Source organism: Numenius arquata, chromosome 11 (assembly GCF_964106895.1).
Source record: "Numenius arquata chromosome 11, bNumArq3.hap1.1, whole genome shotgun sequence".
NCBI classification, from domain to species: domain Eukaryota; kingdom Metazoa; phylum Chordata; class Aves; order Charadriiformes; family Scolopacidae; genus Numenius; species Numenius arquata.
The window spans coordinates 11,594,146-11,615,566 of record NC_133586.1 but is presented as its reverse complement, the minus strand read 5'-3'; the positions used below and the strand labels follow the sequence as shown (position 1 = coordinate 11,615,566).

At 44.1% G+C, this 21,421-nt stretch overlaps 2 protein-coding genes across 4 annotated transcripts; one reads left to right on the top strand and one right to left on the bottom strand.

The window, feature by feature from the left end:
• Positions 1-7,602: 7,602 nt before the first annotated feature.
• Positions 7,603-17,089, top strand: SQOR (sulfide quinone oxidoreductase). 2 transcript variants are annotated; one of them, XM_074156390.1, is made up of 9 exons: positions 7,603-8,661; positions 9,003-9,173; positions 9,698-9,751; positions 11,343-11,537; positions 12,450-12,659; positions 13,136-13,319; positions 14,188-14,255; positions 15,190-15,368; positions 15,730-17,089. In XM_074156390.1, exons 1-9 carry the CDS (start codon positions 8,428-8,430, stop codon positions 15,785-15,787), a joined length of 1,353 nt encoding a protein of 450 aa, XP_074012491.1. In that variant the 5' UTR covers positions 7,603-8,427; the 3' UTR covers positions 15,788-17,089. The 2 variants fall into 2 exon arrangements, with proteins under 2 accessions (XP_074012491.1, XP_074012490.1); XM_074156389.1 differs by lacking the exon at positions 9,698-9,751 and having other exon boundaries at positions 8,428-8,661.
• On the bottom strand, positions 16,129-19,548 carry LOC141470388 (nicotinamide riboside kinase 2-like). Of its 2 annotated transcripts, XM_074156392.1 has the most exons (9): positions 19,405-19,490; positions 19,193-19,261; positions 18,943-19,033; positions 18,436-18,481; positions 18,108-18,294; positions 17,825-17,896; positions 17,083-17,189; positions 16,772-16,863; positions 16,129-16,673 (listed from the first exon to the last, which is right to left on the bottom strand). In XM_074156392.1, exons 2-9 carry the CDS (start codon positions 19,216-19,218, stop codon positions 16,668-16,670), a joined length of 627 nt encoding a protein of 208 aa, XP_074012493.1. In that variant the 5' UTR covers positions 19,219-19,261; positions 19,405-19,490; the 3' UTR covers positions 16,129-16,667. The 2 variants fall into 2 exon arrangements, with proteins under 2 accessions (XP_074012493.1, XP_074012492.1); XM_074156391.1 differs by having other exon boundaries at positions 19,193-19,548.
• Between the last annotated feature and the right edge of the window lie 1,873 nt (positions 19,549-21,421).

Below are 21,421 nucleotides of genomic sequence, written 5' to 3'. Positions count from 1 at the left end.
TTTTACAGACTTGCAACTTAATGAAGCAAATCATGTACCACTTGATAAAGAATAATTTCAAAATTTGTACACCTGCAAAGGCAATAGTCTCTAAAGCAGTAATTTACAGAATTAATGTTGCACTGTCATTCACACTGAGGTGTAAGACAAAAGATAAGGCTGGTGTATTTTGTTTCATGTATTGCAATGAAAATACACCTGAGCGCTGCTGTGAAAGCAAGACCGTCTGTGCATGTACTGGTCGGCAAAACACTTCACCTCTAAATTAGCAATATAGTTTATTGCCTTGATGAGCAAGACTCTTCTTCTGTCACCTGGGACTCATGTAAAGAGTAATATCCTCCTGTGTAAATACAGCCTGCAAGAGTAAAAATAGAACAGTTAATATGAACTCTTTGCCACCCCACTACCTAAAAGCAGTGTTTCAGCCCTTCAGCGCTCAACTGAAGTTGCTAGTTTTCCAGTCTTAAAAATTGGGTAGAAGTCATGTCGGTAAATGGTGCATGAGAATGTATGTATTACTCTGTTTTGCTTCTGTTCTTTTTTTGCGTTTACTACTGCTTCTTTTTGTTTAGCCTTACAGATGCTATGATTTAGAGGTATGCCAGAAGAAGAATATCTCCAAGAAAAAATACCAAAGATGATGTGATAAAATTAATGTTTTTTGTTCTCTGTCACCCAGTGTTACTAGAATTCAATTGAGATTGCTTGCTATCAGGTAGGCACTTTGCATGGAAGAATAATCCCCATCCTGGAGAACTCGCAGACTAAGCCTAGACAGACATGTAGATGTTGTCCTGCGGAGGGGTCAGTATAATTAGTGGGCCAGGAGGTGCATGCTGTGGCCTTCCCAGGAAAGCCCAGTTGCCTGGTGAGCAGGGAGAGTTGCCCATCACTCCCACGCAGGCACGCAGTGGCCCCGAGGAGGTGTGCAGCCCGGCGGAGCGTGCCTGACCCTCACACAGCAGCTTCCACTCTTTCCCCCTGCCTGGACTCCGCTGCTGCGGAGGGTCAGGCAGCACCGCCTGCAGCTGCAGGAGGGATCTGTGCTACAGGTGACATCTCCTCATGTTTGGTGTACATGTTCTGTTTCTAAATGAAGGTATTCGTTTAAGTAACGTCTTTACTAAAATTGCAGACCATCTCCATAAGAAGTCTGTGGGAAAGTGTGCATGGGAGCATAAAGAGGATATTTCAATATTCAAACACAATCCTAAAAAAATACATGTTTAGAAAAACCCAAGAGAGCTTTATTTCCTGATGGACAGAGATGAGGCTATGTGAGAAAAGGCTGTACTCTGACTGTACCAGGGCAGCTGGGAACAGGAAGTCAGGAAGCTCTTAGAAATAAAAAAAATGGGGAGCTGGGGAATTTTAAAAGATGTGACGGAAAACCGTGTGTTAACAAACATGTCTAATCTCCATGTCGTATTTTTAAAGATAATGATTGTGTCTTCTCCCAGTACACTTTCTGTCCAGTAAAATCCATGAAAGTGTAGGTGTTCAGCAGCTTTGAAAAATGAGCCTTTGCCTCTATATGGGAATGCACTGTTATTGGAGATCATTTCTTTATTATTAATTATTGATCTCATAAGTGGTTTGGGGTTTTTTAATTTAATTGTTTTGCTATCTTTCTGTCTATAGTAAAGGACTGCTAAATTAAGGTTTAGGGTTGCTGCTTACAGGGAACCTGATAAAGTTCAGGTACAGAAGTGTCAGTGGTCAGTGGGTCACAGCTACGGCAGTGGCGTGGTTTGGATTTCAGTCAGCCTGAGGTGAGTGACCTTGGCTAAGCAGATCTAGATGGCACCTCCAGGCTGGTGCCAGCTGAATGTGCAGCTGGGTTTAGATCAGGGTTTGGCAGGGGCACAGATTTAGGATTGGGGTTAAAGTTTGTTTCAAAACTCACAGAAACCTGTGTATTAGGATTTTGTTTTCAGGTGCACTCAGAAGTGAGAAAAGGGAAGGCATCAGATTAAAATTGGGAGGGAGGGTTTACTTATGTGCTTCTGTGTGGAATAATGTTGTACGGATCTTCTGTGGAACTACTATTAGATGTGCCAAGTCTTATGCAAGCAACAGGGAAAAAAAATTGTTTCAAAGGCGTTTTAACTTTGAGCTTTGCTACTTTTATTATGTTTACACATTTTAGTCTGGTGTAGCTGGTTCTATGTAGCTGTGGAAAGCGTTACAGAAACCTCAATGTGTATGGAACTACCAAATACTGAGATGTTCCTCTGAAAGGGTAACTTGTTTCCTGCAATCATTAATGATATCTTTTTGGCTAAACCTGCTTCTTCGACTTAACTTGTGTATTTTTGTGAGAAGAGCCACTGGCTGGGAATGGTAGTGTGGGTTTTTACAAGAAGGCAAAATGAGTTGTTCAGATGTTAAGTGCCGTGGCCTCATCTCCAACAACCTCTGTACCTGGCAGGGAATGTCTGTGGGAACAGAGGTGAATTGTCAGCCTTGACTTTATGGTTAATGGCCTTCAGCCGTAAGCTGAGAAAAGCAATTGAAGCTTCTTTTCTGCACGTAGAAGCTCGAAGTAACATGGAGCGTAAGACAAGTGGCAGAAGCAAGCAGAGAGCGTTAGCCGGTTCGCCGCTGGCTGGCTGTAAGGGGTGGCAACGTGCTTGTGCTGAACGAGTGACAACTGTGGAACTGGGACGGAGAAACGATGTGTGTGCCTGGATGCGCCAGCGGACTGACACATGTACCATGTTTCACACGGGCACCCTGAAGAATGTCTCGTTCCCTTCTGCTTCTCGCTTGCGTGCAGACAGTGGAACAACCTTGTGGTATCTTCCCGTTTAACTCCTCAATGCCTTTCCCCCATTTTTTGTAGCTTTCCACAATCGGCCAGGCGTCAGCTGAGCAGTTCTACCTGTGCCAGGAGGGGAAGTAAAGCGCCTGACACATGGTTTGGATCTTTTGGTTGCTTGATGCATATGAATTGGCATAAGTAATTTTGTCTGTCTGTGTTACTCTCAGCACTAATATTCACATGACTTTTTTTGGCTTGACAAACATTAGTGGATTAACAGCTGTTATCACTTCACGCTGTCACCATGCCGTAAATCAAAGGCCCCATAAAGTTTTAGGGGAAAACGCGTTAAGGCTTGGCTGCAGTCAGCTGAATAGAAAGAAGAGTCTGGCACCCTGCTCTCTGCTTGTGCTTCAGCTGAAAGGATCCTCTTTATCCATGCAGCCGGGTGAGTTAAACCCTGATCTCAGTTTAGGACTCCAATTAGTTTGACTCATTTTGTTTCTTAATTATTATGGTGGGATCCTAGGCTTAAGTCTGATTTTTTTTTTTTTTTTTTTTTTTTTTGAGATGGCAAGCTGGAAGAGCAATAGGTGTGAAGATGGAAGGACTGCAAGGGAAAAACGAGTAACACAAACCCTCGGGCAAAGCTGCTGTGACGCTGAAATGCGTTCAGCGTTCCTTGGAGCGCCAGCAGCTCCTGTAACGGGTTTCGGAGCTTTCAGAGGGATTGGGTCCCTGGCTGACAGTTACCGGCACGGCCTGCCGCCCGGCACGGCACCCCCGCTGCTTCACTGCCGCTGCTGCCCTCGGGCCGGACCCCCCTGCCCTCCCGGCCTTTGCCCGCCGGCCGGGCGGCACCTGGCGCTGCCGCGCTCCGCCCCGCCGCTCCCGCTGCCGGGACCCGGCCCTTATCGCGCACGGGGCGGCGGCGCGGTCTTTCCCCGCCCGCCTCCTCGGCTGTCGGCGCAACAGGCAGGCAAGTGCGGGGCCCCCACACCGCGGGGGCCGCAGCTCGGGGCCGCCCCGGGGTGAGGACGGGGACCCGCCTCGGCGAGCGGCGCCGCGGGGGCCGGGCGTGGTGTGAGGAGCGGAGGTCCCGGGCTCGCCCCGGGCCGGCGGCCCCGAGGGGGTCAGCCCTGCCGTGAGGGAGCGGAGGTCCCGGGCTTGCCCCGGCCAGCGGCCCCGGGGCCCGCGGGCCGAAGAGAGAGGCGGTCCCGGGGCCTCGGGCTCCGCGCCGGCAGCAGCGGGCCTCGCCGAGCGCGGCCGGGGGATCGGCCCCGCTCCGGGGCTCCGCTGGGCTCGGGGATGGGCTCGGGGGAGCGGGCGCAGCAGGGGCCTTTGCGGCACCCGCAGCCGTCGCTGTTGGGCAGCGCCGCGACCCCGGTAGTCGCAGGCGCCGTGCGGTACCGGAGCGCGGGCTGGAGCCGGAGTTACCCAAAGGCAGCGCCCGCCGGAGCGGCTCTGCTGCCCCCCGGTCCTCGGGGTGTCTCTGTCGGGCCACCGCCGCGGTGGCAGGAGGAGGTGTGCGGCTGGAGCCGCCGGGTGGCCGCCCAGGAGGCCGGTCGCCGCTTCCCTGTTGAGAGCCTGGTGCGTAAGGCATGAAGGCTTTGACGAGGGGTGGGAAGCTGCTGCCCGCCATGCGAGAGCCGGGGAGCGTTGGTGCACTGGGGGAATGTTTAAACCGTTGATCTGTGGCCAGCCGGTTAGAGGATAATTGCAACAGTCTTTACTCTTGCTAGTGAGACTTTTGTAACTTCGCTTGTTCTAACTCCCGGCAATAGGTTGTTCGTAAGCTGGCTCAATGAAGTAGTCGGTCTTGGGAGCTAAGCACACGATACGTACTCCAGAGAGGAAAAAAACTGTAGTTGTCCCGAGTGTCTCTGCATGAAGTGTCATGCTTCAGTTAAGCGTTTGCTCTGGTCGCCTGTTGTGTCTCTCGAGGCTTGTTTACTGGATATGAATCCAGAGACCTGACAAGAGAACGGCTTGTAACACTTGGGATTCTGTATCCCCCCCTTGGGTCTGAGGATGTAGCTGTTCTGTGATTCCTCCTCTCTATAAGTAATACTGCAAAATTAATTGTGACAAAGTGCCTTCCACGTTAGATTAGGTGGTGGACCTACTAAGTGTGTGCGAGAAGACTGAATTTTGGTGCTTGTAATTAAGCACTTCTGTGATTTGCCAGCATTCTATTTCTGACTTGTTGTCCATGTCTTTATTGCATAGAGGTTAATTTTATTTACTTGTGCCCATCAAAACATGCAGCACTGTGCCCAAAGATAACTTTTACACTTTGAGCTTGTTTATAGGCTGGATGGTAGGTTATAGCAGAAAGTCTAATGAATACAGTTAGGTAGATTTTAGCTGCTGTGGTTTGGGTTCTGCACAGAACTGGCTATTTTCCTGGATAGAGATTGGAATGGGGTAAAATACACAAAAATATTACTTTGTAATGCATTACCTAATAAACCTTTCCGGTAAGGTTTTTCTTTAAAGAAAAGTTTTTTAAAAAGTTGATAACAAATCAATTTCTTCTGTGATACTTGTAGAAATGTAATTAATTTGCTTTCTAACAACAGCTTAATGAAGATATTTCCTCATCGTTTGTTTTCTCAATCTCCTAAAGGTATATAAGCCAAAAACTCTGGAAAACAGTGTTTTCTATTTCCTTTTTTTTTTTTTTTTAAACTGAAAACTCACTATTTTTATGTTTGTACTATCTTAACCTGCTTAAAGGTATTCAAATGCTAAATAATACTGAGCTCTCCTGGTCAGTCTTAACTGATATATTTTTTTAAGTGCATTTTCTTCAGTATTAAACAGACTTATTCCAAAAGCATGCAAACAAATAGCCTTGCAGTAAAAAGAGATGTATCAATGGAGGTGTGACAGTCACTGACTATCTTCAAGATAAGTCTTTTTTAAATAAATAAATAAATAAAAGAGGGGAGCTTTGAAATGCTAACTCTCCTGATAGAAACGACGTGTTTGTGGGCTTACTGTGAGTCACATTGCCCTGATCTTGGTGTGGCTCTGGGAGAGCTGTGCTGCAGTAGCGTTACACAAGCTGCCGATGCTGTAACAAACCACTGTGTCTTGAAAGCGTTTGTTGAACAGACTTTGCTGGTGACAGAATTAGTTTTAAACAGCAGAACTGTCTCGGGCTAAGCAGAGCCCTCACTATTAAGGTGGAGAAGTGTATTATAGGCTTTACCTTTCCAGGCAGTGCTCTAAGGCTTGTATGCGGACCTTCATTAGCAATGTGATTTCATGCTCTGTCAGTAGTATCAACTGTTGTGTTTTGTTGTGCATAAGTGTGCTGTGTGTTAAAAGGGTCTTGTAAAAGCTTAAGATTTCAGCCCAGTTCAGTAGGCTAACTATGAATTTTCCCCTTTACCTTAATTTTTGTTCTGTAATTCCCCCGTTCCTTTATCTCAACTATCCAAAGTAGAGGGTTGATGTGGTGTTGGCTGACTTGATCCTACAGCTGATGTTTAACTTGGGAGTTAAATGGAAGGATTTTGTGGCTTTTTTTTAAAACAGTTGTCTACAAATGACACTTCAGATGTTTTGTTTCTGTATACTCTGAAACAACTTAGAAGCAACATAATACTGCATTCTCATCAGTTAGACTGCTGTTAGTTAAGCTGCATCTTGTGTGGGCTTAGAAGTATGCTTACTTCAAAATCTCTTTGGTCAGAGAGGGTAATTATTCCCTAGTTAGCGTTACAAAAATGAAGTCTTGTTCTGTTGGTCCAGAGGTGGTGTGTGTTGCCAAGCAGCCGGCCACTGTGCCTGGTCTCTGTGTAATATAACCCAAACCAAAATCCTGCATTCACGAGCTTCCGGAGACAGGCTGTCCCTCTTAAAACCGTCTCGCAGACGGAAGTTGCAGAACTTAGGCTTCACAATTCATCTCTCTCTGACTTGGAGAAAGCAAGACATATGTCCATCAGGTAACTTTTATTTCTAAGGCTGTAACAGCTTCCTCCCTTTGCTTGAGCAGTCTATCCATATCTTTAAATAACTGCCTGCACTAGATAGATGATAAACAGCCTTCTAAAGTGAAACTAACATTTTAGAGTTGTTTAGTTTTTGTTTTTGTTTTTTTTTTTTTTTGAAGGGGGCGTGGAGGAAATATGTCTGCATCTTGGAAACTTCCTGTAAAACAGAGTAATTACAATTGTTTTTACAGTGGACGCCTCTTGAGATTCTCCCCCTCTGTCCCAAATTAAGAGTGCTGTAGGGGTTAACAATAGAACTTCATAAAGAATTTGGGGTACACGGAGATGAGGGATGTTAAGATAGCACATGAAGTTGCAGAATGAATTGCTCAACCACATCTGGCATAGTGGAGAATTTTTGAAGCTGACCTTAGAAGATTTTCTTTAAAATATTTCAGGTTTCTAGTTTAGTTTTCAGACTTCTGTCTGTGCCATAAATGAGTTCTGCCCCTTTTAAGTGAACAAGCTGGAATTCTTGTCAGATGACTCAAGGAATTAAAAAAGGGGAGCAGGTATAGAACACGGGAAGGTCTTGTCTTAAGTTGCTTTTCAGGTTACAATGGTTACTCATTCTTTATTGGCAATGTGGCAATAAGGAACTGAATTAAAATGAGTTTATATCAGTTTTATTACTGAAAAGCCAAAACCTCATGTTCATTGTGTGCAAACAGTGGATTTAGAACAGGAAAACTTCTTGTTCACTGTAGCAGAGGGAGAGAAATATGGGTTAACCTTGACCGTCTTCTAGATAACACAATTGCATTTCCAGTGCTACAATTGTCGGGATGTATCATGCTTTAGGGTTCTGGCTCTCACTTGTCAGGTGACGGGGTGCAGCTCTAGCAGGGATAAGTATGGATTTCTGACCTTTGTTTCCACCTCCTTTGGTGATGTAAAAGCTGAAGTGACCGTGGCTACAGAACTAAGTAGTTGGGGTACAGTCAAAGATCCCACATCTAGGAAGACGTAAACTCTTGTTCCATTTAACTTTGTTTTCCTATCAAGCTTAGGGCTCACTACATCTCCTGCAAGGACAGACTACTACGCAGGCCCTTGCTCAAAGCTTACCCTGATGGTTTGCACCCCTGGGAGTCACCGAGAAGGGGTATGTCTGGTGTGTGCACATGCTGGTACATCGTAACATTGAAGTACGAACGTAATGATGTGTTTGGCTGACATGTCACAGTGAGCGGAATGGCACTCGGTGTGTTCACACAACTGCCTTGTTCAGTGTTTCAGTGATGCACAATACCTTGCAAATTCTTCTTCCTTTTTGCGGAACTTGTCTCTTCAGGATTGTAATATTACAGCTCGAGTTACAGCAGAAGCATCGCCTGTGCTATTGGATCAGATACACTTTCCTGCCATGATAATCAGAAAATGTTTTTAGGCTTTGTTAGAATTAATTTGCTTGTTTCTATTTTTTCCATTTCCTGGCAGATGCCATGATTGACCTTCTTTTTTTTTTTTTTTTTTTCCTTCCCCGAATTGATTACAATCCATTTGCGAACTCGTGGTTTAGCTGCAACAAAGGTTTAGTGTTATTATTCTTGCCTTGAAGACTCATCCAGACATATAAATAAATATAAATTCTACCTTCTGTAATTGTTACTCCTGCCTTTCCTTATCTTGTAGCTTCCCACTTACTGAAAGATGTCAGCAATTGGAGTAGTGTCCTCTTGTTCCTGTCTCCGTCCTGGAGTATGGCTGCTGAAACCAGGAATGCAGAAGATGAGCTCCTTCGGCTTGCATACAGCAGCCAGGTGTGCTGCCAAGGATTACTATGAAGTACTTGTGTTGGGTGGAGGTGCTGGTGGAATCACCATGAGTGCTCGGATGAAGAGGAAAGTGGGGGCAGAAAATGTGGCTGTTGTTGAGCCCAGTAAGGTAAGTCTTCCTCGGCTGTAAAGCCTTGAAAAGAGTAAGTGTTTTACATGTGACCAGATAGGTTGCAGAGGCATGAGAATTGGACCACACATGTTTTTAACTGTGGAGAGGAAGCCAACTGGCCATCTTTTAGAAGGCTTTGCATTAAATTGGTTGCTTCATGACAGAGATCCACGCATCCCTCCAGCTTGGTCATGCAAAACTCTTGCTTATTTATACAGCTTCTTTTGTTAAGAATAATACACCGTTAAGAGCACGTTGCTTCCAAATTGGAGTGACGTGCTTCCATCTTAAAGTCCCTTTAAACAGTTCTTAAATATCCGTTTGAACATTTCTTTCAGACTCATTACTATCAGCCGCTGTGGACCCTGGTTGGTGGTGGTGCAAAGCGGCTGGCAGCTTCTGCCCGTCCAACAGGAAGCGTAATGCCTAAAGGTGTTGAGTGGATCAAATCTCGAGTTACAGCACTGGATCCAGATAAGAACTGCGTTTGGCTGGAGAATGATATCAAGGTAATAATGTTTTTAAAAACCAAGTTATTCCTAGTCTCTTATTCTATGTCATGAGTTGTCTGTCCACCTTCTGCAGATCCCCTTGGAACTACCTATTGAGCAAGACCTTCCTCCAGCGTCTAGGAGGCCAGGAAATTCCACTTAGTCTTATCAGAAATACTTGATCCTGAAGTCTGTTTCTAATAGAAATTGTTATAGATAACTAGGTTAGAATAACATCAATTTAAAATACAGTTTTCATAAGTCCTTTCCCTATTTATAGTAAACTGAACACAAAAGACAGAATATTTTGCTCCAGACACTTAGTTTTGCGTAGAGCAAAGGCTGTCTGTATAACTCGTAATGCAGTTAGCATTTTAACTATAAGTTATTTTTATAGCTTAACATGTACCTTACTAATGCCCCCTATATCTCCTTCCCTTATTACTTTGTTGCTGTCAGGTAAGTTAAATTTGCTTTGAGGTAATGTTTTGGGTTTTGTCTAAAATACTTTTCTTTTTTGTTTTTTCCCCCTTACACAACAGATATCTTACAAGTATCTGATAATTGCCCTTGGGATTAGTCTGCATTACGAAAAGGTATTTGTTTTACAGTAATCATGTTTTTACTAGTGTTAATGGCATCACATACCCTTATGTTTCACTAAAGTAAATGGCTTTTCAGTACACTTTTTTTACTGCCGGATATTGAATGCTAATATGACTTAAAGAGCCAGAAGACAGCCTAATGACTTTATTCCTTCCACAGATCTCTATGTAATAACCCAAATTACCCTTGGGAAGGTCTTTTAAGACAGCTTTGCTGCATCTCTATGGCAATATCAGCAGATGGGGCAAAGAGTTAAATGTGGAACTTAAAGGTAGTCTGTAATAATGAGATAATAAGGTATGCTGACTGTAGTTCCAAGCATCTCTAATGGAAACAGAAGTGAGGAACACACAGCAGTCAATAAAATTTGACCCACCCTCACCTTTCTTAAAGGATGGACTTCAGAAGGGACCAGCCGAGTTACCACGCTTGTGTTTAAACAGGCACTGGGGCCCTTCCCCTCTATTGGGTTTCCTGTACACTTTATACAGTGGCACTCAGAGGAAAATGTTAATACCATTGTATGGCACGAGAATGACCGTAGTGATGTGTAGGAGGAGGAAAGCACAAAGGCAAGATGTTTGAGCGATTTGACTCTCATGGTTTTAACCTGACCTGAATATGATCTAGTACCTGATAATATATTTGAGTATCTCTTTGAATAGCTCCCAAGACATACGTAAACAAGAGCTGGTCTTAGTTAACTATAGTCACACCAGATAAATTCTGCTGATTAGGTCAGTGGAACGAGGAGTTGCATTGTGTTCAGTCACCCTCTCAGTCTTCGTTTATATCTCTTCAGTACAACCTGATGAAACTCAATTCAGTATTCAGTAGTAGAAGCCATGTAATACAGCTAATCACTATTACTCTGTAGTGAATAAAATTCATAGCAACAGGTTTATATGGCTTTAAAATGAAAGCGGCCAGTTTAAAAAGAGGGGTGTTTTCTCTTACTTGTATTCACCAACAGCATACCTCTGGTGTAGAGTGTAATGTCCCAAACACGTTGTAGTGTATGTAACATGACTCCGTTTTCTTCCAGAGTTATTTTGAAGTGGGGACAACCCCCTTTCTCACAACCAGATGCTCAGGCATAGGAGGAGTAGTAGGGAAATAATTCTTGGAGACAGTCAAGTTAAAATAACCGTAGGAAATCCAGGTATCTGCAACTGACTACTGAAAAATTTCATTCACCTTATAAATTTTTGTAACACCTTTTTTTTTTTTTTACGTGATTTTTACTTAAAGTGATGGAGCAGTGACTTTATATATTCTTACTCTGAATTTCATGCACTAGTCTACAAAAAGTGGGTCTGCACTGCACATTTATGCTACAGATGTTGCAGACCAGATCATTTCAGTAAATGTCAGATCTACTAAATCATCTACTAAATTCTAATGGAGATACCTGTTTGATTGCCAGGCTTCTTGTCAAAAATGCCAACTAGTAAGTAGGTATGGGCTTTCTTTTTGCTTGCGGCTTCTTAAACAGCTGTTTCTCAAGTCTGCATTTAGTACTTGACAATGATGACAAAATTTTTGCTATCTGTACTTTAAACCTTAATTTCATTTTCTTAGATCAAAGGCTTGCCTGAGGGTTTTCATCACCCTAAAATAGGTTCCAATTATTCAGTTCATACGGTAGAGAAAACATGGAAAGCTTTACAAGATTTCAAGGAAGGAAACGCTATCTTCACTTTTCCAAATACTCCAGTGAAGTGTGCGGGGGCTCCTCAGAAGATCATGTATTTATCAGAGGCCTACTGGAGGAAAGTAAGTATTTTACTCTCTCTGCCAGTGCTTCTTCCCACAGTAGGAAGGCAGGCTTGTTCTAAGGGGTTCATATTATCTTTAAAACAAATAAAAAACACGAGAGGAATGGGACTCAGGATTATTAAAGTGACTGCGTTGCTTTTTCTATTATTAATGTATAATAAATGAAGCTGAATTGTACATAAATATTTAGCATATATTTAACACTGGACAAACTTGTAGAATTCAGAATCCATAAGGAAATAACTGCTTACTCTGCTTCTGGTGAGCTACAGATACAAGTCTTCTCAGCCTAATTTATAACTTCCAAGTGGTGCATTAAAATGATGCTGGCTGGAATGAAGTAATTCTTGTTACTTTAAGTACTTAATACCTGTTGCCATTTGTCTTCCTGCTAGTCTGAAAAGGGGCTGTGCTTGCTCCTTGTGGGACACCGTCTCGGCATCAGGAGGAGTCTTAGCCAGGCTGTTAAAGCAAGCTTAGTAGAAACAACAGACAACTCCAAGTGGAAGTGTCTCAGGCTTCATATGCGTTTAAGTTTCACGAGCTGGGCGAGTATCTGAATAATGCATAGAACTGAAGGTGTCAGAAAGCGATATAATGCTCAGCTGCTACAAGTGCTGGACCTGCACACAGCAGTTCCTCAGTGAGTTGCACCCACCTCTTCCCAGTAGCAATTTGGCAGGGGGGTAATTTCAGTACCTCACTCAGAAAGAGCAAGGATTATCTTGTCTAGCGTCTAATATGGTGTGAAATAGCTGTATCTCGAGAGTTCTAATGTTAATACTTCATTAATTGCTGAACTGCATTAATAGTTCTGTCAGCTCTTCAGTAGTACAGCACAGTTCTATGGTCTCTGCTAGCTTGTTACAGTTTTTTAATAAAAAAGGTTAATTTGATCTCTCTGTGCAGACAGGAAAACGTTCCAAAGCAAACATTATGTTCAACACTTCACTTGGTGTCATTTTTGGTGTCAAGAAGTATGCTGATGCATTACTTGAAATAATCAAGGAGAGGAATATTGCTGTTAATTATAAGCGCAACCTTGTAGAAGTTCGAGCAGACAAGCAGGAAGCTGTGTTTGAAAACCTGGACAAACCCGGAGTGACTGAAGTTCATCAGGTCAGGAGCTTTCAGACCTCTAGCTTGGTCCTGTTTCTTTCCCTTCTATACTGTACCATAACAGCTGCACTAGAATAACACATCTGCTTCGTTGTATACTGCCTTTGCCTCTTTAAAGCACCATCTCTAACTGTAGCAGATTTTAAAAGTTTGAAACTATGGTTGAGAGAAGAAAAAAATACTTCATAAACCACATCTTGAGTCCAGTGTGCCTTGTTAGTATAACCTGGGGAGAGTCTCAGATGTATATGGAGGAAAGCAAATTGCTGTTACAGAGTTGCCTGAGAAGGCTCATATTAATAAAAGGATGCATTTAAAATTTGAGAGCAAGGTTTCATTCTATGTATTTCTGTTTAAAAAAAAAAGCTAACAAACTAAGAAAACCCTTCCCTGCACTGCTCTTACCGTCTTCTATCAACACGGGTATGATTTACTCTGATAAACTAACCCATTGAGTGCCTTTTCTTTCTGTCTAGTATGAAATGCTCCATGTCACACCGCCAATGGGGCCACCTGATGTACTTATCAACAGTCCTGTCGCCGATGAAATTGGCTGGGTGGATGTAAATAAGGAAACTCTACAACATAAAAAGTATCCTAATGTGTTTGGTATTGGAGACTGCACCAACCTTCCAACATCAAAAACTGCTGCAGCTGTAGGTAAACTTGCGTGTGTGTGTTTGTGCGTGCAATGAGAATTGTGAGAGTGACAGTAAGCTTTTTTGTTTAGTTTGTTACTCCTGAGGTCTTGGCTTTGATTATTTCGGTTTCCAAAAAGACCCAAGACTCCTGGGCCAAATAATTAGTTACAGAGGCTGCTGATGGCATTAACCTCCAGTTCTCTTGTTCCAAGTGCCTCACAGAGGAACTAATTCTGTTTCTTGTGTTCACGGAATGGCATAGAATGAGCGTACTCTTGCACTCCGTCATCATTCAGTAACAAAACTTTCAGCTCTATCTTAGAAGCTCATGCATACCTGTCAGCCAACTGATAAGTCACTGTTGAAGAATTGCATGTTCTGTACTTGTAGCCACAGGGTCCAGTATAAAAACACTGTAGGCATATGGTCTCACAACTGAAAAAAAAATGTAAAGAGGGTGGAAAAAAGAAGGCTATACAGTACGTTATTGGTATAACTTGAAGAATAGCATGGTCAACTATTCCAGCAAACGGGTCTAGAACACTTCCTTCACAGCACTCAAAATGAAACAATACTCCAGTCTTAGTGTTTGTGAAGACTGAGCAAGTATAGTTTGGCATAGGAGAACAGGTATAGGCTAAAACCATACAGCTCAACTTTCATTAAACTTAAGCACGTTGGAAACAGTGAGGCCAAAGCATTATTCCAAGTAGTAGTTTTTTTTTTTACCTGGGACTGTAAACTTCCCAAACTGATTTGACACGCAAGTTCAGTTACAGCTGAATTGTCCAACAAAATGCCTGGCTAGTATTGCTTGCTCTAGTAATGCCAATAATTGCTGCCTGAAACAAAGCCTTAATACACTGGTTTTTTTCTTCCTTATGTAGCTGCCCAGTCTGGAGTGCTCGATAAAACTATTTCCTTGGTCATGAAGAACCAGTTGCCAACTAAAAAGGTACCTATAGTTCTTGTCGTAGGGAGAAGTTATCTTGAATGTTTTCTCAGTTCTTATACAGGAAGTCTTGCAAGCAGCTACACCGTGTGAACCGGAAGGCAGGAAGGGCTTTGCATCAGCGGCTGGGCTGTTAAATGGCTAAATCCCCTATGTCATAATAGTACTTCAGTTGCACAATTCATATGCTTGATACTGCTGTTAAAAATATTATCCATTTAATTCCTTGAGTTCTGAGCTGAAAGAAGTTGAAAGGCTCATTAATCTGGGCTCTTCACCAACGCGAGTGACTTATTTAGAGCAAAACTTGAGTAGTATAATCCCTACTGCAAGAAAACCCTTCAAACTTTACACACCTCTACTACGTGAAGCTTGCCTCCCCTGAACAGAACACGATCTTTTAAGGAGTTAAATTGAAGGTTTTGTACTACAGCTGTCAAGTCTATAACAATGTTCAAATTTCTCTTTGAGACTTGGCTTTCATTTTACATATGGCTTCTGAATTAATATTCCTTGGGGTAATAACCTGAGTATCATCATCCATACTCCTGTGATCCTCTGGAAATTTTGACAACTACAATGAAGATCCTCTTAATATACTGTCTGTTAAAGCTAGCACCAGCTCTTATCCTCATCTAGTGGCCACCTATTCTGCTGGGTACAATAATAGCCAGCAATTAATGACACAAAGTCCTATTGTTTTAGGCTAGTTCTAATTTAAGCAAATCTACATTTGAAATAAAATGGCTTAGTTTTATGGTTATTAAACCATAACTGGCTTAGCAGCCTTCCAACCTCGCTGGTATTAATGCTATAAACGCAGAAACCTCATACATAGTAACTTATTTTGAAATAGGAATGTTAACCATATAGCTTATAATGCCTCAGCATTTAGGCTTTACTCAGATTAATGAAAAGGGGATATTCTTCATTGCAGTATGACGGATATACTTCCTGCCCGCTAGTAACAGGCTACAACAAGGTGATTCTAGCAGAATTTGACTACGACGCTCAGCCTTTGGAGACCTTTCCCATTGACCAGAGCAAGGAGAGAGTAACCATGTACCATATGAAAGCCGATATGATGCCTTTTCTCTACTGGAATATGCTACTTAAGTAAGTATTTAAATTCTGAGCAGGCGGAGCTGCTGTCATTATCCAGAAAAAAGGCAAGTAGAGATACCGTTCTGGCTTAGTTCCTTCGTAGAGTAGCACAAAAAGAGCATCCTCAGTCATGACTAAGACGAACTTTCTGAGGATTCTGGGCACTTTGCTAATAACGGCTTTGTTCAAGCAGAATAGGCTTGAATTATACAGAAGGGCACCCTTGCCCAAGGCTGATGCTCCAGAACAACCCCCTGATGCTCATCTCTCAGCAAGCAGGGTATCTTATGAGAGTAAAACAAAAACACTCCCCTCGAACCCTACTTTGAGAGTACGTATGTAAAACTTGATGGAATACTTTCTCCATTTCTAGGGGATATTGGGGAGGACCAGCTCCTGTCAGGAAGCTAATGCATCTGGGCTTGAAGTAACTGCTGGTTCAGTGTTGGCAAAACCTTTTTGAAGGACGCGCTTCACAGTGGATCAAGACGCATCTTCCCTATCGGACAACTACGTGATAGACTTTTTTTAAATCAAGCTTTCGTCCTAAATTCACTTTTCCTCCTACTAGGGATTAAGTTTCACTGCTCTTCTATATAAACCAAAACCTTAACCTACTTCTGTACATACACAGGAGCTTGAATCTAAGTATGAACTTGCTTTAAGCTACAGAACACTACTGAAATCTTCTATTCAATCAATAATTTTAAAACTGTTCTATATGTAAAGTTTTTTCCCCTCACTCTAAACTGAATTATCCACATCTGAGGATCAATGCATGCACTGGATTTAAGAGAATAATTCAATGCTAGTAAAGCAGCCTGAAAATCTCCTTTTGTTCTCTCATTTTGGAAGGGGAAAACCTGTCCTCATTTCTTCATCAAAAAGCACGGATTATGGAAATTCATGCAGGTTACTGAAAGAAAAGAACTCTAAGCAGTGTATGCGTGTATATATGCACACACGCGTATACACGCTCTCCTAGGATAGTTGTGCCACTTCACATCAGTGGCACCATATTTTACTCTCACAGGTTAACAACTTAGTGAAAAGAATTTCCAATAGAGTGACAATTGGGAGAAGACTGAGAGAATCTGGGGCCATATACTAGGCTGAAACACAAATTAAGAGGACAGACAAGGGGGAAGTGCTTTTTAATCATGACCACATGTAACTCCGTTTCAAGGGAAGATTGAACAAAAGACAAATTTGAGTTGAGAGTCTTCACAGAAGCTGGAACTTTAGTGGCAGTCAGGTAGACAGCGCAGAGCAAACAGGAATCATCTTCACCCAAGAATCATCCACAGCAGCTTATTTCTAAACAGAAAGACATATATGAACATATTTCAAATTATAGCTTCATGTTTTTTGGCATAGCCTTTAAAAGGATTGCAATTTTAAGTATGAACATGTACCTGCATGTTAAGTAATTCTTCAATCTTATTCTGGATCTGTCCGTACACATCATTAAACAGCTCCTCCTTTGATTTTGTTCCATTCAAGTGCACTTAAAGTAACAAAGTAAAATAACAGAGCTATAACTGAATGTTTCTGTAAACCTGCCAGATCCTAATTTAAAGAGCATGCACTTCGCTGGTATCAGAGAAATACATTCCCATCCACCTGCTTCAACTCCTCTCATGCATCTAACCACTGTAGATCCCAGGTTTGAAAAGCACTCTCATAAAGCAATCTTTCAAAAGTGCTTCTGTTATTAAAGACTTACCCACATCAACTCCAAGATCTTCCATTATTTTCCTGTGCTTTACATACATAGGCCAAACGTGGCCATCGAACAGTCCAGGTGGATCAGGTACGGTGTAATTCCTTGAACTATAAATTAAGACATTGTTATTCAAGAGTAGGCTAATAACAGTTTAGGGAAATGACAGATAGTTCATTCAGTTTCTCTACTGCCTGAGCCCACTGCCTCTAATGTAGTTTCTAAGCTTACCAAAAGTCAGTCTTTAGCATAGCTGCAAGTATAAAGATATCCCTAAAGAGTTGGAATTTGATGTGTTAGTCCAAAATATTCAAGATTAAAAAAGGATTCCTAAGACTGACTTATCTTAATATTGATGAATAACCTTCCCTTAAGGCTTCAGCAGAAATTTGGGTAAAATAGCCACCTGGTTATTCCTCTGAAATGCAAGTTTTTCAAGTTTAACACATTTGGATTAATAACAGCATACGTGTACAACAGTACAGCCAGATATAAAACCCCAGGACAGTTCAGGACCTGGGAACCACTGGAGAACCAGAAAGGGAGAAAGCCTCTTGAAAGATCTGCACTGAAACTGAGCATTAGTCTCACACGCACAATAGTTTGGTAGAAAGCTACAGTCTTCTAATACAGCAGCTACACTAGTGTTTAAGCTTTCGTATCTAAAACTTTTAAAGAGAAACAAAGCCTTGAAGACAGTAAGATGTTATTGGGCTAGCAAGGGAACTGGGAAAGATAAACTTACCTCCTTCTCCTTTTACACTCTTCATATGGAATGGAAAGAAAGTACCGATGGTGGAATACGTCAATCAATGGCCTGAAAGAGATACATTTAGTTACAGATGGACTGTTTGATTAGTAGCAAAAAATGGAAAAGTAAAACTACATCTATTTCCTGTACCTAGAGCTATCTTCAGACTGTGACACCTAAACTCAGCAGCAGTCAGTACCAGCTGCTAACTCTTTGTTTAGGACACATCTTTTTATTCCCTCAGAGTTTTGCCCAATATGAAGTCACATTTGATTACCTGTAGGTGTAAAGTAGAAAGCCTTCAACAATAAGAATGTGGATTGTTTCATCTCCTCCCTCTTTATCTTGTAAGATTTGGGCATCCAGTGTGTTGTTGATCCCATGAGAACGTTCAAACTTGACTGGGTTTTTTATCCAAGCGTTTATGGTACTCATCATAGCTTCCATATCCAATGCACTTATCACTAAGACAAAACAGAAAACTATCATTAAGAAGTACTTAGGTATCATCTAGTAATAATCAGTACAAAAATAGCACATGTAAAGCATCAAAATACTCAAAAGTTTTTGAGTTACACTTTGATAACACTGTTGCAAAGCCTTACCATCATACTGTTTAAACCCATCTTCAACTTCTATTTCATCTTGGGGCTGAAACAGTGATAAGAAAAAAAAAACTGCTTGGTCAGGACAGCTATTGGGAAGCTTGATACCCACTTCAAAGCAAGATTGAAGATCCGAACCCTGAAGCTAGGAAGAGGAATCTTAACCCTCCACCAGGTTTCTCTGCATGCAGATAAAAAGCAGTAGTAACAAGGCTAAGATAAGCAGCCTGCTCCTCTATCTTCCCACCGACACAAGCACACCGTATAGCAGCACTCCAAGAAAATGGAAAGTCACCCAGACGCATTACAGCGCCGGCTTATCCAGCAGCGACGCAGCCACCCCAGCCGAGCGCTGCCGAGGCTCCGCCGCGGCCGGTTCGGGGAAGGAGAGGAGCGGGCCGGGAGGCGCAGGCGGCGGGCAAGGCGCCAAGGCGAGCGGGCGGAAGCGGGCGAGGGTCACCCCTCGCCTTCCCCCGCCCTGCAGAGGGCGGCCGGCGCCCGCCTCACCTTGAAGAAGTCATCCTGGTGCACCACGCTGCAGTTGGGCAGGGCCTGCATCAGCCGGCGGGTCAGGGTGGTCTTCCCGCCGTTGGTCACCCTGCGGCGAGGAGACACCGGCCGTCGGCGACCGCGGCGGGACACGTGCGCGCGCTGCCCGCTCCCCCGCGCTCGCGCCGCTGCGGCACGAGGAGGGCCGGGGGGGGGGGAATCGCGCCCAGGCCCAGCACCCCCACCCCGCCCATCCCACCGCTCTCACCCGCCGATGCCGATGATGATGTTCATGGCGCCTCCGGCAGCCGCCCGGCCCGACTCCTACAGCCTGTTCCTGAGGGGCGGGGAGGGGACGGGAGGGGTCGGGGACCCGGCGTCTCCGGTACCGGCCGCCTACGTGCCTGAGCCGGGAGCCGGGGAAGGGGGGAAGAGAGGGGCTGGAGAAAGAGGAAAAGGTAAAAAGGGGAGAAACCCAACGTCAACTGCTGAGCAACGCCATGGTGGCCGGAGAAGGGAGCAGCAGCAGAGCTGGTCCGCGCCGCACCAGAGCGCTCCGCAAAGGGAAGGCGGCACCCGCTGCATGCGCCTTCCCCTCACCCTCCTGCGCTCCCATTGGGCGGCGGCGGCCGCCGCCGCAGCCAATGGATAGCGCGCGGCGCGGACGCCGCGCGGTCATTGGGTAGGACGCGTTCACTCACGCCCGATAGGGTTACAGCGCGCTAGCTCGGCGGCGCTCATTGGCTGCCGCCCTAGGGGGCAGGCAGCTGCGCCAATGGCAGGAGCATCTCGCGCCTGAGGGAGGGGGGCTCGGCGGCGGATGCGGCGCGCGGCGGGGTCCGCGCGTTCCCTCAGGCTCTGCGGGACTGGGCGCGGTGGGGTCCCGGCCCTGCCGGCAGTGACAGCTCGGCAGGGACGCTGCGGTACCGCCGAGCTCCCCCGTGGCGGTAGCGATCGCCCTGAGGGAGGGCGGAGCAGGTTTCGGTTCCGCCGCTCCCTCAGGCCGCGCTGACCTCCACCCCCCCGGCCGGCGGCAGGGCCCGCCTGGGGCGGGTGGCCTCGGCGGGGTTGTGCATCTAGCGGTGTTAGCGGTAAGGCTGAGGGCCCGGACGGGCCATGCGGGCATAGCCTCCCCCGCGGCGTGACTCAGTAAGGCAGGGCTGCCCGTAGCGGGAAGGGCCGGGAGGGAATCCCGCCCGCGATGGCGGTTGCGCTGTGGCAGGGTGACCCCTGCAGTTCTCTGGCGTGAAATGCGCCTGTAGCTCTGCAAGCATCTTCTGCCCTCAAGGTCAAAATCCGTCTTTAGGCCAGGAAATTAGGGTGTTTTAATGGGCAGGTAGAAATTTGACTGGGAAACTGAGTATGGAGGGTTTGTCTCCTGCAATCCCCAGGTCTCAACAGAAGGGCAGTTCCCTGCTCCTGTAACTGGAGTGGCAGACATTCCCTTGGCAGCTGCGTTTGTCCCCTGGCTGTGTGCTGCTGCTGCTCACACTCCTGCAAACCATGGAAAGCCACAAGACTGGAGACTGCCACAGCTGAGGGACTTCACCTCTTCTTGTTAAGACTTTTTCCCTTCTATGAAGAAATAAAACTTACGTTCCCAGCTTTTTTTTTTTTTTCCCAAATCTAATCTGAGTTTATTCTTAGTAACATTACATTCCCTAATTTAGAAGCTAGTAACTAAGTTCAACGTGTTTACAATACCAGTGGGTGGTGCATTGCCAACCATTCAGCTTGCTTTTCATCTTTTTGTGAGTTTTACTAGTTTTCTTCTGGTAAGACTTCTGGCAAATCTCAGTTGATTTCTCTCGCAGTTATTTTTAACTTCCAAACAGAACACATAATTTGGTCCCTTGGATTTTCCTCTTTTTTGAGGGGGGATGGGCAGTTAGTTAAAAATACATTTTTTTCATTTTATGACTAATCTTATTTCCACTTTGAAATAGAGGAGTTGCCTTGGTGGCTTTTTGTTTGTTAATGTCTGTCTTAGCTTCTAAAAGAAGCAGCTTCAAATCTCAGAGACTATACCCAAATTCCTTAGATTAACAATACCAACTCATGTAGATTAACGGAGGTCTCAGGTAAAACCTTATTCTCAGCTTTTCGTGAAGCTTCAGGATGGCAGGAGGCCAATATATAATCAATCGTACTACATATACATAATAGTGTTATTATAAAGTTTGAGGACTACATTTCAAACTAAATTTGCAATCCGTATATATACTAGTAAAATCAGGATGCTATTTCCAAGCAGTTAAGCTCACTCCACAGCAGGATTTCAGCTGTTTGGCTCCAAGGTTCTTCCAAAGTCTTGGTAATTTATTGTTTTTTACTCTTCACCTTTCACCAAGCAAAATGCAGTCTTCAAGTTTTGTGTTCAAAACTACTTTTTGCTCTGGAAATAAAATTTCCACTGTTTTTTACCATACCTTGCTCTTCAAATATGTAAATAGAGAACAGTTTGAGTATTTTAATATGATGTAAATATCAAATGATC